The 19,720-nt window shown below is 29.2% G+C and overlaps 1 protein-coding gene across 5 annotated transcripts in view; it reads left to right on the top strand.

Moving 5' to 3' along the window:
* The window catches only part of LOC119599824 (sex determination protein fruitless), an 88,145-nt gene that overhangs the window by 52,202 nt on the left and 16,223 nt on the right, over window positions 1–19,720 (top strand). Inside the window, exon 6 of one of the 5 annotated variants that reach the window (XM_037949724.1) lies at window positions 9,808–11,696. The exons of 3 other annotated variants lie outside the window; for them this stretch is intronic. In XM_037949724.1, coding sequence (XP_037805652.1) covers window positions 9,808–11,069 — 1,262 coding nt within the window. In that variant the 3' untranslated portion in view covers window positions 11,070–11,696. Of the gene's footprint in view, window positions 1–9,807; window positions 11,697–19,720 lie in introns of those variants that run through there. One more of the 5 variants, XM_037949722.1, reaches the window with a different exon arrangement.

Raw genomic sequence — 19,720 nt, 5'->3', positions numbered from 1 at the left:
AGTTTGCCCTTAGTATCAAACAATTTTTTTTTTTTTGGTTTTAAATAGTAGTATTTTGTTTTCCTATATTAAGTAATAGTCCTGATTTTTTTTTCTTTAAATTTTGTTGTATAAATATTAATTTTTTCTTTTAATTTATAATTTGTAGTTAATAATTTGTTTATTTTTAAATTTAAGTTAATTTTCTTTTTCTTAATATTTCAATTTATTTACATACAAAAATATATATTTTTTATTAAAAATAATTATCCCTATAGCAAATTAAAAATTTCACTTGATATATTTATATATCATCCCTTTTTTCCCTGAAAATTATGCATAGAATTTTGTTAACAATAATTTTTGAACAAAGTCAACTATTGTAAATAAATAGTTCCCTAATATATTTATATATATAATAGGAAAGGGAAACATTAAAAAGGGACAGGAAATGCAATATTCGGCATTATTTGCCATAGGGATAAATGTTTATTAATTGGTTTGAAATCAAAAAAAAGGAACAGTGAAAATTATACTAAACAAATGAGATGTGTTTTAAATAAAACCTGTCATCCATATAAATAAAAATGTAATGTTTGTTCGTAATCGAGAAACTCAGGAACTACGTCACCTGGGGTCGTGAAAAGTATTCCTGTAAACTTTTAAATTTGTTTTAATTTGTACAAACAAATTTCCAATGATTAGTCCCATAGTCACTGCTCTGCGGGGTATTTGTTATTTCGGCAACAGCACCGAACTTATCCCGAATTATAGACTTTACCTTGCAATCGGAACCAACATTCACTTCCCGCGAGTTTGGATTTTAACCACAGCCACCACGTGCAATTTTTGTGACAAGTCAAAGTCCGAGATTCTTCCCTGAAGGCTACCAGTAACCTTAGTTGCAGATTATAAGGCTCCCTGATTCGACCCCAGTTCAAATCATACCATGGAAAGGTCGAGAATGCATATGACAGATAGATAGATAGATAGATAGATAGATAGATAGATAGATAGATAGATAGATAGATAGATAGATAGATAGATAGATAGATAGATAGATAGATAGATAGATAGATAGATAGATAGATCGCTAGATAGATAGATCTAGATCATCGCTAGCTGCTAGCTCGCTCGCTAGCTCGCTCGCTCGCTCCTCGATCGCTCGCTCGCTCGCTCGCTCGCCTGCTCGCTGCTCGCTCGCTTCTCGCTCGCTCGCTCGTCGCTTCGCTCTCTCGCTCGCTCGCTCGCTCGCTCGCTCGCTCGCTCGCTCGCCGCTCGCTCGCTCGCTCGCTCGCTCGCTCCTGCTCGCTCTCTCGCTCGCTCGCTCGCTCGCTCGCTCGCTCGCTCGCTCGCTCGCTCTCGCTCGCTCGCTCGCTCGCTCGCTCGCTCGCTCGCTCTCTCGCTCGCTCGCTCGCTCGCTCGCTCGCTCGCTCGCTCGCTCGCTCGCTCGCTCGCTCGCTCGCTCGCTCGCTCGCTCGCTCGCTCGCTCGCTCGCTCGCTCGCTCGCTCGCTCGCTCGCTCGCTCGCTGCTCGCTCGCTCGCTCGCTCGCTCGCTCGCTCGCTCGCTCGCTCGCTCGCTCGCTTCTCTTCGCTCGCTCGCTGCTCGCTCGCTCGCTCGCTACGCTGCTCGCTCGCCTCGCTCGCTCTCGCTCGCTCGCTCCCGTGCTCGCTCGCTCTCTCGCTCAGCTCGCTCGCTGCTCGTCGCTCGCTCGCTTCGCTCGCTCGTCGCTTCACCTCGCTCGTCGCCCTTTTTTCCGCTCTTTTTTGTTGGCCCTTCAGTTTTTCGGTTCCCGCTCGTGAGCTGGTTCCGGCCCTTCCGATTTAAGCTTTTTAGCTCATAACTAACGACTATACTAGTACGTCTCTTCAGAATTCGGGCACAACTAAGTTTTATATAAACATTAATAACACTGCCTATTTCTGTAATGATCTGCCCTCAACTGACCCTAATCCCCTTTTTATGGATATGACACACTTATTTTGACGTATAATGATAATTTTTGATGAAAAATGGAAAAATTGTTTTCGAAGGATATCGCAGGATATTATCCTTTTTAGCATGTGTGACATCAAATTCTAAAAAATAACTTATTTTTCTTTGGAAATAGACATTTACTGTAGCAGTGAACTCAAAATTACGCTCAAAATCGAGAAAAATGTTAAAAAAAAACTTGGGATACCGGTGTCTCGTATACGTGAGAGTTAAACGTTCATAATTGACTTATAACCATAAGTATCGCGATATAAGAATAAAATCCTCCACCAAATTGTGAGGACCCGCATATATTTAACCCCAACTCCTATAAAAGCCTCTTTTCGAAGATTTTGTATATGATTCAAAAATTGCTTAAATAAGTCGGAATTAAGTTAAAATTCAACATATGATTTTTTTCATTTTTAAAATATACTCTTAACTTATGTAGGGTACCATATGATTGGCCATGCCCGACTTTACTTCCCTATAGTAATTGTGTGTTAGTTCCTAAGGCATTAAAACACATTTCATTTGTATTTTTATTAATTAAAGAAATTAAACTATATTTTTTTGGAAATCAAAATTTTAATGTAAATTTTCGAAATACAACAAATAATATAAAATAACACCTAAAATTAACTAGTAATTGGGGCTTTGTTTTTATTTTTACTTAAAAAAACCTGTATAATTTAACTTTAACTTAAACATAATTTTAATGAAATATGTAAATTTTAAATTAGTTTTTTTATTTTTATATTTACCTTTTCCCTTTTTAATATTTACCGGTTTTAAGTTTTTCATTTTATAATTTTCCCTTAATTTGCATGATACAAATTAATTTCCAAAAAACTTAATTTCTTTATAAAAAAATTACACATTAATTTCACTATGACTTTCTTTAAAAACCAAAATGTTTGAAAAAACAAATCAAATAAGAAATATATATTTTTTGTAATCCTTTAAAAAAAAAGTTGAATTAAAACGCTTGTGTAAGTATTTCAATTTTTAGAAAATTGAAACTTTAGCCAACGCCTTTTGAAAGAACTATATGCTACAATTGAAAGAAAGAAAAAAAAAGAAAATAATTATAAAATTTAATATTTAAAATAATTTAAAACAAAAGCTTTCATTAGTAGTTTTTTTCTTAAAAAAGAATATATATTTTATTTGCTAAAAATCACTTCTTTTGAAAGCAACAGATCAACACCTCTCCTACCAAATCAATAATTCTTTTCAAATAATAAAGAAACAAATATAACAAATATATTTTTACACCTTATAAACAGAAATTTTTTTTTTATATAGAAAAATATTTTTACAAAAAATAAAAACTGAAAACTAGTTTATAGTAAATTATTAAAGCAGCTTATAGTTATTTATAATTTTTTATTTATATTTTATATACTTAGCACTGAACTGAATTTTAGTAAATATACATAAGTAGTATGTGTTTTTTTGCATGTTGCATGTTTAATTTACAAAATTTCTTTCTTCTACTCTCTACTACTCTTCTGCCATATTTAGCTTTAATCTTCCATCAATTTTCTTTAGTTTATCATTATTTCTTTTTCTTATAAGTCTAAAACTCCTTTGTGCAGCACTCTTTTTGATTATTTTTTTTTTGTAACAATTTAGTTTCCTTTTTTTCCTTTTAGTTGTTTGTTATTAAATTATTTCTCATTGCGTACTTTTTTTTAGTTATTTTTCATTTAATTTTTCTTTATTTTTCATATTATTTCTTTTCTAACATTCATATAAAAACATCTATTTACTTGAAAATAAATTTTCCTACGTGTGTAAAAGTAAAAAAAAAACATTTGAAAAAATTGATAATTAACATCCTTATTCAAAATTTTATTAATCCACATAATATTTTTAAAACAAAATCAAGTACAAGTTTTAAACATATAAAAAAACAATAAAAAATGCCTCCGTTGTTAGCTGAACAAAACAAACAAAAACAAATTAATTTCTTACATAATTTTCCTAGAGTTTAAGTATAAATAATTTAGTTTAAAATAAAAATTGGCTATACAATATATTCATTTACAAATAATTATACTAAACCTCCTCTCTCTCTCTCTCACACACATCGTTTGTATCATAAATAGACATTTATTTTTAACCAATAATAAGTTTTAATATAAATATAAATTCACCAAAAGAAGGCAGCTATTTTTATTGAGAACAAAAGTTAATTTGACTTCTTTACTAGACCAAGTCTAATAATACACTAAAAGCAATAATGTTCTTCTGTGTTATTTATAGATTTTCTTGTGTCTTTACATTGTATTTCTAAGCTCAACAATTGAGCATAATATTTTTGTTTAAAGGGAGTAGCATACGTACGAATGCAAAAAAGAGTACATTTGAGAGCTCATTGCGTTTATATTTTCTATTACTGACATCTCTTCAATGATTTTCAGGCATGGAAAATTGAAATTTTGAAATAGTGCTAACTTATAAGAAAAATTTTAATTTTTAGGTTTTAAAGTACTAAAAATTTTTCTCTAGACTACAGACTAGACTATGGACTAGACTATAGACTAGACTATAGACTAGACTATAGACTAGACTATAGACTAGACTATAGACTAGACTATAGACTAGACTATAGACTAGACTTTAGACTAGACTATAGACTAGACTATAGACTAGAATATAGACTAGACTATAGACTAGACTATAGACTAGACTATAGACTAGACTATAGACTAGACTATAGACTAGACTATAGACTAGACTATAGACTAGACTATAGACTAGACTATAGACTAGACTATAGACTAGACTATAGACTAGACTATAGACTAGACTATAGACTAGACTATAGACTAGACTATAGACTAGACTATAGACTAGACTATAGACTAGACTATAGACTAGACTATAGACTAGACTAGACTATAGACTAGACTAGACTATAGACTAGACTATAGACTAGACTATGGACTAGACTATAGACTAGACTATAGACTAGACTATAGACTAGACTATAGACTAGACTATAGACTAGACTATAGACTAAACTATAGACTAGACTATAGACTGGACTATAGACTAGAATAGACTATAGACTAGAATATAGACTAGACTATAGACTAGACTATAGACTAGACTATAGACTAGAATATAGACTAGACTAGAGTATAGACTAGAGTATAGACTAGACTATAAACTAGACTAGAGTATAGACTAGAGTATAGACTAGAGTATAGACTAGACAATAGACTAGACTATAGACTAGACTATAGACTAGACAATAGACTATAGACTAGACTATAGACTAGACTATAGACTAGACTATTGACTAGACTATAGACTGGACTATAGACTGGACTATAGACTGGACTATAGACTAGACTATAGACTAGACTATACACTAGACTCTAGACTATAGACTAGACCAGACTATAGACTAGACTATAGACTAGACTATAGACTAGACTATAGACTAGACTATAGACTAGACTATAGACTAGACTATAGACTAGACTATAGACTAGACTATAGACTAGACTATAGACTAGACTAGACTATAGACTAGACTATAGACTAGACTATAGACTAGACTATAGACTAGACTATAGACTAGACTATAGACTAGACTATAGACTAGACTATAGACTAGACTATAGACTAGACTATAGACTAGACTATAGACTAGACTATAGACTAGACTATAGACTAGACTATAGACTAGACTATAGACTAGACTATAGACTAGACTATAGACTAGACTATAGACTAGACTATAGACTAGACTATAGACTAGACTATAGACTAGACTATAGACTAGACTATAGACTAGACTATAGACTAGACTATAGACTAGACTATAGACTAGACTATAGACTAGACTATAGACTAGACTATAGACTAGACTATAGACTAGACTATAGACTAGACTATAGACTAGACTATAGACTAGACTATAGACTAGACTATAGACTAGACTATAGACTAGACTATAGACTAGACTATAGACTAGACTATAGACTAGACTATAGACTAGACTATAGACTAGACTATAGACTAGACTATAGACTAGACTATAGACTAGACTATAGACTAGACTATAGACTAGACTATAGACTAGACTATAGACTAGACTATAGACTAGACTATAGACTAGACTATAGACTAGACTATAGACTAGACTATAGACTAGACTATAGACTAGACTATAGACTAGACTATAGACTAGACTATAGACTAGACTATAGACTAGACTATAGACTAGACTATAGACTAGACTATAGACTAGACTATAGACTAGACTATAGACTAGACTACTAGACTAGACTATAGACTAGACTAGACTAGACTAGACTATAGACTAGACTATAGACTAGACTATAGACTAGACTATAGACTAGACTATAGACTAGACTATAGACTAGACTATAGACTAGACTATAGACTAGACTATAGACTAGACTATAGACTAGACTATAGACTAGACTATAGACTAGACTATAGACTAGACTATAGACTTGACTATAGACTAGACTATAGACTAGACTATAGACTAGATTATAGACTAGATTATAGTCTAGACTATAGACTAGACTATAGACTAGATTATAGACAAGACTATAGACTAGACTATAGACTATACTGTAGACTAGACTATAAACTAGACTATGGACTAGCTTATAGACTAGACTATCAACTAGACTATGGACTAGAAAAAGATGTTTGGTCCATGCTAAATTTATCTGTAAACTGAAATTCTGTTGATAAACTAAAGCTCCCTTCTTTCATATTATGTACAATACTGCTCTCTCACTCTCCTTCTCTGTAGGGCTAAAGCTTAAAATGAAAGCAAAACCGAAATTTTTGTACTTTTCTCTCGCATAACAGATCCAATACCTTCCATTATCATTCTATTACTTATTATATTAGTCATTACACAAATCAAATGAAACTAAACTAAAAAAAATCTTAAAATAACACCACATATATAACCATAATTATAATTTCCTCTCTACTTTTTGTCTTTAATGTTGCAACTTATACAAAAAATTTTAAAAAGATAATATAAAATAAAAAAAAAAATCATAAAAAAATTAAAATTTTCAAAATATTAACTAAAAGTATATGTGATATTATGTTATAATTTTTTCCTAAGTATTTGTGGTTTTTCTTTTACAACAAATTAAATTAACTACTAAAATTTTAACTTTAAGTGTTTTGTACTATTTTAAAATTTTATTTCACGCAAAAAAAAAAGGCCTTAATCCCAACTTTTAAAAGTAATTTTTGGTAATAATTAACCTTTTAAAACAAAAAAGTTTGAATTGCAAACAACAACAAAAATCTATAACTTCAATGAAAATTCCCCCGAAATACAAAACTAGAAGTGTGGATCTGCAAACTTTAGGTTTTTTTTTATATAATTTGTTTTCATTTTCAAATAATTTATATATTTTCTTTTACTTTACACTTTTAAATGTTTGTGTTTTTTTCTTTCTACTAACTCTATATTGTGTCGTCCTTATAATTTAATTTTTATAAAAAAATTAAAACCAAAAAAAATTCTTAAGAATTTGCCCAAGATTATACAGAATCTAACTAAATTATTTTATAATTTTAATTTATTTAATGCCGCACATAATTTTTTATTACAAAAAAAAATTTAAATAAACTTATAAATGTTATTTTTTTTTTAATATAAAATTTAAATAAAATATTTTCATAAATGGTGTTTACTGGCTTTATACCACTATTTTTGTAAAATATAACAAATATTCATTCATGTTTATGGAACTTTAAAAAAAATATACCAAAAACCTTAAATAAAAAAGAAGTTTTATTTTTATTTAGCCTAAAAGTGTTTTGGAACTAAAACAGGAAAAACTGTATTGAAAAACAAATTAAAAAAAAAAACTATAATGTTGCAACATTGAATTTAAAAAAGTACATTTTACCATAAATTATAAATACGTTAAAAAAAAAACAAATCCCATTTGATTACATGTTTTAAAATATGAAGAAAAACTATAAAGAAATATTTTAACAAATCAAACAAAACAATAAAAAAAAAATATAATAAATTTAAGATTTTTACACCCATTACTACAAAGAAAGACACTCACTATTCAATTAATTTTATTTTTAGTTTATTTATCACTTATTTATGATTTTTTTAATTTAATTTAATTTATAATTTGTTATTCCTAGCATCAAATTACTTATTATATTAATTTTTTTTTGTAAACTATAATTTATTTTTTTTTACTGGCTTTAAATTTAAGTTTAACTTTGTTTTAATTTTATATTTTTTTTTTTTTTTTTTTTTTTTGAAACCTACCAAAATACTTTGTTTTGTTAAAAAAAAAACTTGAAAAAGAAACCAAACAATTTTGTTTTTAATATTACAACCCTGGCATTTCCTAAGTGCCCTGCTCTCCTATAATAGTCCTTATCACTGAGTTTTGTTAAATGCGTTAATATTTGTTTTTAAGTTGTTTAATTTTTATTTTTATATAAAAAAATATGTTTAAATAGAAATTTTCATACACACTAGTTGATTATTTAATGCTATATACATACATATATATTTAACAGATTATAATCATATATACCTACATACATATATATTAAATATCTATACCAACCAAAAGAAAAACAAAAACTTTATATACAAATTTAATTAAAACCCCATAAACCTTTTACAACCAAGAAAAAACCCCCATAAAAAGAAACAAAAAAAAAACTGTAGTTGACTGTTGTTACTATTTATTTATTATTATAATTTTTTATAAATTTTGCATAAACGATATTAATAATCTAGATGCATTAATTCTTTGTTGGAAACCCCTTTAATTTAGAAATTTTATTAATACCATAATAAATTCATTAGGAATTTTTTAATTGGCTTAACTAAAAAAAAAACGAAAATTGTGTTTTATATTAAATATATAATTATTTCAAAAACAATATTTACATTTTATTGAGAACAAATATTGATTGAAGTCTTATAAAGCTTCTACTCAAACAAACAGCATCACTACTGAACACAATTTTATACCAAGTAAACATCTCTTTTAAGAAATTCTATTTAGACTTAGACATTTTACAAAAATATTTAATTTTATAAATACTAGAGTGTTCGTAAAGTTCAGTAAAGTTGTGCATTATTGATAATAATGAACAACAAAACTTTGCCGCACACTACTTATCACTAAAGCCCTCTTTATACGAGCACACGAGTAATATGGAATCGTTTAAACGCAATATATAATGAAACCATCTCACATTGAGAGAAATCACACATTCAGAGAAAGACAGACGTATGGCTCTCTTCATTTTTTTGAAATGATTCAAAAAACAAGCAAGTCGCATTAGATCAGGGATGTATATGTAAACACATACAAAAAAGTGAAACAGCTGTTTTCATTTTACTTTGTTATTGTTTCTAACTAATCGTGTAAAGACAAAAATATAAATCATACGACTTTTATTCTTTTTTAAGTCAGACGGATGAAATTTAATTTTACTTTTTCATGAGACTTGTGATCGTGTGAAAGGCCCTAAAGTAGAAATTTCCATTAAATCTACACAGACCCTAATTAAGAAATAATTATATATTTATTAAATAAATACATGCTTTAGCGATGAAAAACAAATTCGTTTGACAAAAAAAAAAAAAAAAAAAAAAACAGCAAAAATCCTGCCACCATTTGCTTTTTCCACTTAGTAAATAAATTTATTGACTTTTTTCAATCCAAATAAAACATTCGTGAATACAATATTTTCCCCAACACACTCGCAAATGACTTTCTCTCTTAATTTCTTTGTTGGATAATAACACGAGAACTTGCATAATACCAAAATGTTTACAGGTGATATAGAGGCACACGGTGGTGGTGGTAGTGGTGATGGTGACGACATGACAGCGGCAGAGGAAGAAGAACGTTTACAACATGAACATGAACGCGAACATGATAAGCAGCACGATGATGAGGAAGAACTAAGACATGCTGTAGAGGAACGTCGTCGTCGTCCGCCTATACTCAGGAATGAGGCATCAACGTTGCATTATGGTGAAGGGGGGAGTGGTGGGGGTGGCGGTGATGATACCGATGACATGCATGAGGGTGAAGAAATAATAATGGATAATAATAACTATGATTGCCAGTATAAATGTGAGGAAATGGATATAACAAAGATACGTTGTCATCAAAGGGATATGTATTTGCAACAGCAACAGCATCATGATGAACAACAACAAGCAGATTTAGCGCCCAGTATAACGTCAGCACATCGTTTGCATCACGAGGCCCAATTGCAACATCATCATCATCATGCACAGCAACCCTTACATGTGGTAGCAGCACCTCAGAGTGTTATAAATTTGGGAAGATGTGGTTCATCAGCCCTGGATACCTTGGTAGCTGCTGAAGCTGCAGCAGCTGCTCTCTCGCCCACAGCCTCTACCACATCCTCAGCCTCATTACAACATCAGCAACATTTATATGCTTTACAACAGCATCATCATCACCATCAACAGCAGCAACAACAACAACATCATCATGCTCAACAGCCAACCTCGTCAACGTCCAGCTCATCCCTGCAGCAGCATCATCAGCATTCACACCATCATCATCATACCAGCTCACAACCGCAACACGGTGGACAACATGTGGCCAACTATCATCATGGTCATCTGCACAGACATCATGGTTGCAGTAATACAACTATTGTTTCGTCATCATCTCTTGCCTCCTCGGCCCACGATAGTGAACACTTATCATCTACATCGGCTTTAACAAATTCCTCCTCTTCGACAACCTCCTCCTCATCATCGGCAGCTGCAGCCGCTGCAGCAGCAGCAGCGGCCGCCGCCAATAGGCGTGATCATAATATCGACTATTCTTCGTTATTTGTACAGCTATCGGGCACTCTGCCCACTCTATATCGTTGTGTCAGTTGTAATAAAATTGTGTCAAATCGTTGGCATCACGCCAACATCCATCGGCCTCAGAGCCATGAGTGTCCTGTCTGTGGACAGAAATTTACGCGTCGAGATAACATGAAAGCCCATTGTAAGATTAAGCATGCCGATATAAAAGATCGTTTCTTCAGTCATTATGTACATATGTGATCAATTTTATATGTAGTCAAGTAAAGAAATTTATATATATACAAATACATTTTTATCTCTATCTATCTATCTCTCTCTCTTCTTACAACAACTACTTACTACTATTTCTCTACTATTACTGACACACTCTCTATATAGCTCTCTCTCTCTTTCTTTCTTCTACATACATACTATAATAATTATATGAAAACTATGAAGACAAAAATTATATTTATCTCTTAAACTTAAAGAAATTTTAAGCCAATATATGATGTAATACATACTTCTATGACATATTCAAAAAAAAAAAAAACCCAAAAAGGAAATAGTAAAAAACTCAAATCTAGAAACATAGAGAATTATTTTTTTTTTTTTTCTTCCTTAACTTAGTAGATAATATAATTATAATGGAAATCTTAAACCAATTTAAGAAAATTAGTAAAAAATTCCTTAACATTGTAAAGAAAAAGCTGAGCTGAGTCTTAGAAAAGAAATTCTAACCTTAAAATTACAATTTCTTTATTTTTTTTTTTAACAAAACAAAGTATTACAAACAAAATTTTACAAAAGGAAAACTAAAGTAGTTATTAAAGTAGTATTCTTTTTTTTTTTTTGTTAAATTTAAGGCCAAGCTTTTAGTTAGTAAAACTAAAAACCAAAGCAATTTTTTTTTTTTTTTTGAAAATTCACAAAATAAAACTGATATTGTGTTAAATTTAAATAAAATTTATACTATTTATACTTTAAAAGTATTATGCTAGAAATTCCAATTATTATTTTAAATAATTTTTAACATGTCTTGTAGTTAAATTAACTAAATTTATTGTTATATATACGAAATATTTAATCGTATTTACGTTTAATTTCTGCCATAACTTATTTTAGCCAAAAATAAATTTAAACAACCAAGTTTTTTTTCTTGTCAATTTAAAGAAAATACTAAAACTAATAATTTACTTAATAAACCAAAAAATAGTGAGATTTTTCTTTTCTTATTTTAAAAATTTAAATATTCTGAAAATGCTTTTTGTTTAACCAAAAAAAAAATATATATATATATTTACTAAATACATATAAACCAAAGATTTTCTTTTAAAAAAAAACTAGTATCTAAAAATAAACCTTTTAAAACTTTATTTAAATTAAACGAATTTTTCGTTTGATTAAAATAATCATTACAAATAAATTAAAAATATACGTAATCAAATGGGAACTTTTTACAATTTACATACATTTAATTTTTTTATAATTTCTGGTAGGAAAAAAAATTACAAAACTTAAATCTAAACAAAAAAAATATATAAATATTTTTTATGTATTTAAAAAAAAAAATATAACATGTTATAAATAAATTATATAATATATTAGTAAGAATAATTGAAATATTTTACACAATTTTTGCTTATAAATCTTATAATAGAAATCATAAAGAAGAAAATAATGGCGCTTTACTTAATAAAATATATAAATACATTTAATAGAATATAACAAGAATTTAAAAAAAGTACTTAGAAAATATGATATAAAATTTTACTTAATATTATTAATTTTTTTTATCGGAAAAAATAGAAACACAAAAAAGCTTAAATTAGACACTAAAAAAAATATAGAAAATAAACAGTGAGTGATAGTTTATTAAAACACTTTGATTTTTTATACCCACCCTCTATAAAACTTGATTTTGTCGTAACACATTGAATTTCGTTTGTAACACATTGAAATATGGGTCTCAGACCTACAAAAGTGGTACCTTATTAAATTCTAAGACGGTCTAGCTATATATGTCCGTCTGTCTGCCGAAAGCACAGAAGATGCTTTTGCACAGTTAATTTCTATTGATAAGGTTTGTTTGGTATTGCAAATGGCCAATGTCAATCCACAATTTAATTTTGTCCCCATACAAGTGGCCTCTGGAATATGTTGGTTGGTTGGTTTGTTAACGTGATAGTTCCCTGCTCGCAAACAGTCAAGTAGAGTCGAAGAGACTCCGTTTTAACCGGACCACTCCACTCGTCAGATGTAGTATTTTATAATATTAAATCCACCCTGTAGCAGTGAGAAATCTCAGGATATCATTAAGCTTAGATCCAGATATTTCACCAAAGTTAGATATGAAGTTAACTGCTAAGAAAACTGTTTCTTTTAACGGATAAAACAGAAGATGAAAGACCGTTTCTTCCTTTACCCAGTCTTTGCAACTGCGACATTGTTCATGGATGGATAGCCACAGTCGACTTGCATGTCTCCTGCTATCAATCTCAATATATCCCGTCTACTTCGGTTTATAAAGAGTCTTGTGGGTTTCTCATTGAAGGCGGACCACAATATCTTGACCCCTTTACATGTGTCTAGGTTATTCCACCTATTTTCAGCCTTTTAAAGATATAATCTGAGGATACTACTCTTGATAATACCTAACGGGGTTGCCACTGGAACGGCGTTGGAGATATCAAGAGTAGATCCCATTCTGGCAAGCTCATATGCTTGTCCATTTCCATAACTGTCCCTATACGCTGGGTCCCAAACAAGGGTAATATCAGACAGGCGACCCAGCCTTGATAGATCTTTCTTGCATTGTCTAACTAATAGGGAAGTGGTAGTATAAGAATTTAATGAGAGAAGTGCCGCTTGACGATCGACAAATATTGAGGTCATGTAGTATACTTATCCCAGCTTCTTCACAGAAGACACCAGAATCAACACCACAGTTCATTTTAGAACCATCTGCAAAGATTCTGGTGGTATATTCGCTTGGTAGGTTACCCCTACATCACTCGCTCCTGAAAGGAACTCTGACTTTTAAAACTCTATCAAAATCCATGTGAGGGGTAATATAATCGGATGGTTGGTTCAAAATTGGAGGTAATTGGCTTAAAATCTTAGCGTGTCCATATGTTCTTGATATCCAACTTCCGGGTGAGTTAAGCCTCTCTGCGCTGCAAGCAGTTATGACAATAATATGCAGATCTATAAGTAGAATGTGCAATATAAGAGCCATAAATAAGATAATTATGAAGCAATAGCGATAAAAATCAACACCAACAAGATATCATAAATGTTTTTACCAAATTCAATAACGATCGGTTCATAATTGACCCATATAAGATCCTCTTCAGAAAATTACTTTATCGCTCATAACTGGATTAATAATAACAGTTAGTGGTAAAATTAGTCTTAAACAAGATTTATAATAACTAAAATGGGTTCAGAATTGACCCTACTTTCCATACACCTAAGGTTCCTTTCCGAAAATATAGTTATTCCTCACAACTGACTAAAACTACAAGTGAAATTCAAAATAAACCAGTTTTATAATAATCAAAATATCACTATCAAATTTTTTGAAGATCGGTACATATATTTGACCCTACCCCCTATATACCCAATATAAGATCCTCTTCACAAAATGATTTTAATACTTATAATTGGATTATAAATAGTAATTAGTGGTAAAATTCATGAAAAACTAGTTTTATAAGAACAAAGAGCTCTTTACCAAATTTAATAAGGACGGGTTCAGAATTCACCCTCTCCCCCATAAAAGGACCCCTTCAGAAAATGCTTTCAAGGCTCATAACTGATTTAATAATAGCGATATAGTGGTGAATTCATCACTCATAAGAAGAATTCATCATTCATAAGAAAGTCAAAAACTAGTTTTATAAGAACTAAAATCCATTTACCAAATTTGATAAGAATGGGTTCTGATTTGAACCTATCTTTCATATAAGGTCCCTTCCTGAAAATGAAGTTATTCCTCACAACTGACTAAAACTACAAGTATAGTGGTGAAATTCAAAACAAACGAGTTTTATAATAATCAAAATCTCTCTACCAAATTTTGTGAAAATCGGTCCATGTTTGACCTTACCCCCTATATAAACTATTTTAGATCCTCTTTAGAAAATGATTTGAATACTTAAAAGTGGATTATGAATAGTAGTTAGTGATAAAATTTATGATAAACAAGTTTTATAAAAACAAAAATCTCTTTACTAAATTTGATAAGGACGGATGCAGAATTGATCCTATCCACCATAGAAGGTCCCCTTCATAAAGTGACTTTAAGGCTCATAACAGGCTTAATAATAGCGACATAGTGGTGAATTCAACATTCATAAGAACTTTACAAAATTTGTTAAGAATCGGCTCATAATTGACCCTACCCCCCATATTAGATCCTCTTCAGAAAATTTGATAAGGATGGGTTCAGAATTGACCCTACCTTCCATATACATAAAGTCTCTTTCCGAAAATTAAGTTATTACTCATACTTCAAGTATAGTGATGAAATCTTAAGCAAACAAATGTTTAATAGGAATCAAAATCTCACGACATTTTGAGAAGATCGGTCCATAATTTACACTAATGACTTTAACCTTATAACTGACTTAATAATACCAGTATAGTGGCGAAAATTGTCATAAACAAGTTTTATAAGAAGATAAATCGCTCTAACAAATTTCATGAGGAACGGTAAAGCTCGGTCCATAATTGAACCCAGTTGACATTAAAGGCCTTATTCCGAAAATTACTATAAACTAATTGGGAATAATAAAATTTACTTGAAGTGGATTTTTCAAATTTTTAAAAAATCTTTAATATAAAATTTCTGTTTCGATGTAAGAAAGTTTTTCTTTCAAATTTTTTTTTTAATTTTAATCCTCACTGTCTAATAGAAAGCAATAGGTGTACAAAAAATTAAGTAATCTATAAAAAACATAATAAGTATACATATATAAAACAAAATATTAATATAATTTTAAACAATTCTCCACTTTAATTAAAAAAATATTTATTTCAAAAAATCACATAAAAAATTAAAAAATAAAAAAATATCAGTACAAAATTAAACGTAAATGAAAATAATTAAAATATAAAAGAAAAATACAAGCTTAACATATAAAGTGAAACTTAACATTGAGTAAGAGAGTGAGATTGACTTAGAAATACTATAGATGAATTTATAAAGAATATTCTTTAGGTTTTTATAAAAATTTCTTTTTTTTATTTTTCATTATAGTTTCTGCCGTCCTAAATTATGTTTAAGTTTCTCTAACAAGAATTATTGAAGGAAAAATATTTAAGTTTACTTTTTATGTTTCTTAAGTTTAAATTATAGTTTTTGTTAGTATTTATATTGAGAACAAGAGTTGATTGCACAACCTGTTGTCTTGGCTAGCCAAGGGTTACTGAATTTGTTTTTGAATTATACAGGGATTTTAAATAAAATATTAAATAATAAATACAACACTTTGAGCTTTTAAAAAATATTAAGAGAAAAATACACATAAAAAACCTTAAAAATTATTAAAAGAGCAAAGACACTTAAGCAAAAAAAAAATAGAAATTGTTTGAGGCTCTTTTGCTAAAGTGTTTAAAATTTTAGACACTTAAAATAATTTCTCTTAACTAAACAACGAACGAAAAAAATAAAAGAAAAACAGTTTTAAACATTTTCAGAATATTTAGATGAATTTAAGTTTTTTCCTATGATTTTTTAGGTACATAAGTACTTATGTTTGGTATAAAACTTCTCTTAGACAACATTTATGGAAATTTTTCAAAAAAATACAAAAAAAAAGTTATAAAAAAATAACGTAACCCACCTTATTTTAAAACACTTTAACCATACATATAACACAAAATGAAAAAAGTATTGTTTAAATTAATTATAAAAGAAACAAACAAGAAAAAAATTCCAAATTTTTTGTAAAGAATTTCCTAGAAATTCAAATTTTTATTAAAGAGATTTAAAAAGATAATTGTTTTTAGGGAAGTTAACAAAGTTAAGCTCACTATTACCAAACCAAAAATAATTAATAATTACTGAAATAAAGTAAAACACTTGAAAAAAAAACCCATATATGAATTGCAACATTAATTAATGTATTAAATATAAAATAAAAAAAAAATCAAACAGAATATATGCTAAACTTACTTAATAACAGATAAAACAAAAGAAAAAACAAACAAACTTTTAATCAATTAAAAATAAAACTTCTTTCAATTTCAAACAAATAAAACAAAAAATAAATTAAAAAAAAAATAATAATCCAGGTGTTTTAATTAAATTTATGCCACAGCCAGGCAATAGAACTAACATTAATTATTTACTTTTTTTTTAATTTTAATTTTAAAATTTAAAACTTTCTTTTTAATTTAAACTATTTTATATATTATTTTTCTAATTTCTTAACTTTTCTTTAACACTCTTCTTTGTTTTTAAATTATCATCTTATTATGTTTACTTTTTAAGTCTTTAGTTTCCATTTAAACTAAAAAAAAACATTTTCTTTTAAACCAAAAAAACCAATATTTAAACAGCCACGGTAAGTTTTTTATGTGTGTAACTATATGAATGTTAAGTATTTCATTATATATTTATAATATTTATACAAACGATTTATTATTATAAAAAAATAAAAAAACAACTATATTTTTCTAAATGTTTAAACAACAAAAAGCAAATAAAGTTACAGGAATTGGCCGTAAAATTTCAAAAAAAAAAATTATTACAAATTTTTTTAAATTCAAATTTTTTTAAAAAATAATATTATGTTGAGTTTTTAAAATAAAATACTACTAGTTATAACGTTTTTTTTTTTCTTCCAACATTGCTATTTAGGAAGGAGGGGTGTTGAAAATTGTTCGATGTGTTAGTTGTTCGTTTAGTTTCTAACTACTTTTTTCGTTCTACTTTTCTAATTTCTTCTATTATTTTCCTTAAAATAAAACACACATTTCTTGTTTTCTCTTTTTTTTTAACTTGATAATAATGATATTCTCAAAAACAACAACAAGAAACCCTTATTAATATTTAATTCGTCGGAAAAAGTATATGTACACTTGACAATAGAAATTTTACGGCTTATATTAAAAAAAAATAAAAATATATATCTGATTGCAACTGATCATTTTTAATTTTTTTTTTTCAATATTTTGTATCTTTAAAAATGAAGTTCATGCCAAAATGTTTAAAGTTTTCTCTTCTCGCAAGTCATTCCCAAGAGTGATATTTCAACAAAGGCACATTAAAGCAGTGAATGGCAGAGAATAAAAAAATTGCTCTCTCACTTGTTTTATTCGTTTTTTTCGTATGAAAGAAAGAGTACAAGAGAACTCATTTGAGAGCTCAATGCGATTCGCTGGCAGAGAGTAAAAATTTACCCTCTCACTGGTTTTATTTGTTTTTTTATACATGTGTGTTCATACGAACGTGTGAAAGAAAGAGTATAAGAGAGCTCAATGCGATTCTCTGGTATTTCAACAAAAACACATTAAAGCAGCCAATGACAGAGAATAAAAAATTTCCTCTCTCACTGGTTTTATTTGTTTTTTTTTTTATTATACATGAGTGATCTTACGTACGTGTGAAAGAGTACAAGAGTGATCATTTGAGAGCTCAACGCAATTCGGTGGTATATCAACAAAGACACATTAAAGCAGCGAATGGCAGAGAATAAAAAATTTGCTCTCTCACTGGTTTTATTTGTTTTTTATACATGAGTGATCATACGCACGTGTGAAAAAGTACAAGAGAGCTCAAAACGAAACGTATTTTAACAAAGACACATTAAAACAGCGAATGGCACAGAGTCAAATATTTGCTCTCTCACAGGTTTTATTTGTTTTTTTGTACATGAGTGATCATACGTACGTGTGAATGATACTCGCTCGTATTTCAACAGACACATTAAAGCAGCGAATGGCGGAGAGTAAAAAAATTTGCTCTCTCACTGGATTATTCGTTTTCTATACATATGTAATCACACGTACGTGTGAAAGAGTACAAGAGAGCTCATTTGAGAGCTCAATGCGATTAGATGGTTTATCAACAAAGACACATTAAAGCAGCGAATGACAGATAGTAAATATTTTGCTCTCTCACTGGTTTTATTCGTTTTCTATGCATGTACGATCATAAGTACGTGTGAAAGAAAGAGTATAAGAGAGCTCAATGAGATTCGCATGCATTAAAGTGATTTTTCTCTAGATTTCAAATAATTTTTAATCTAAAAACCTAAAAAAAATTAGTATATAGCTTCTCCTGATCATTATTAATAAGTTATAAAAAGTCATTACAAATATCGTGAGCTTTAAGAGAGATTTTGACGGTCAAAGGTCACTAAATCAATTTTTTTCTTATATTTCAGTTATTATGGTTCGTACGCGTTTTTAAGCTATTATAATTTTTATAGAGAATTAAATTTCCTACATTTTAGTTAAACACCATTTTCGCATATCATTAGTTGTTTTCGAGCTATAGTGCATTAGTTTTTCATTGCAATAAGATATTTTCAAATCTTAATATTTTTAACGCTGATACAGTTTATGTCACAATTTTACGTTCTAATATTAAGAAAATTTACATAATTTATTTCTGTCCCATAGTGCAATGTCCCACTAAGGGAAACTTTCACAAGGTTCAGAGTTCATAATGATGAATATAATTTGAAAAAAAAAATTAGTGAACACTACCTCTGACACTATCTGAAATTTGTGGACATTGCACTATGGGCCATAGAGTGATTCTGAGAAAAAACGTATAACAATGTGTAAGCATATATTAACACGATATGAATAACGTAAAAATTGTTATCGGTGTGATTTAAGATTGAGATTTTAAAATATAAGAGCTGAGAGAAGATAATGCACTATAGCTCGAAAAT

Source organism: Lucilia sericata, unplaced genomic scaffold (assembly GCF_015586225.1).
Source record: "Lucilia sericata isolate MDLA Ls3-8-SP2 unplaced genomic scaffold, ASM1558622v1 Contig000089F_arrow, whole genome shotgun sequence".
In the NCBI taxonomy this organism is placed as follows: Eukaryota; Metazoa; Arthropoda; class Insecta; order Diptera; family Calliphoridae; genus Lucilia; species Lucilia sericata.
Note: the sequence above shows the minus strand (reverse complement) of the source record. Positions and strands in the feature narration are given on the sequence as shown.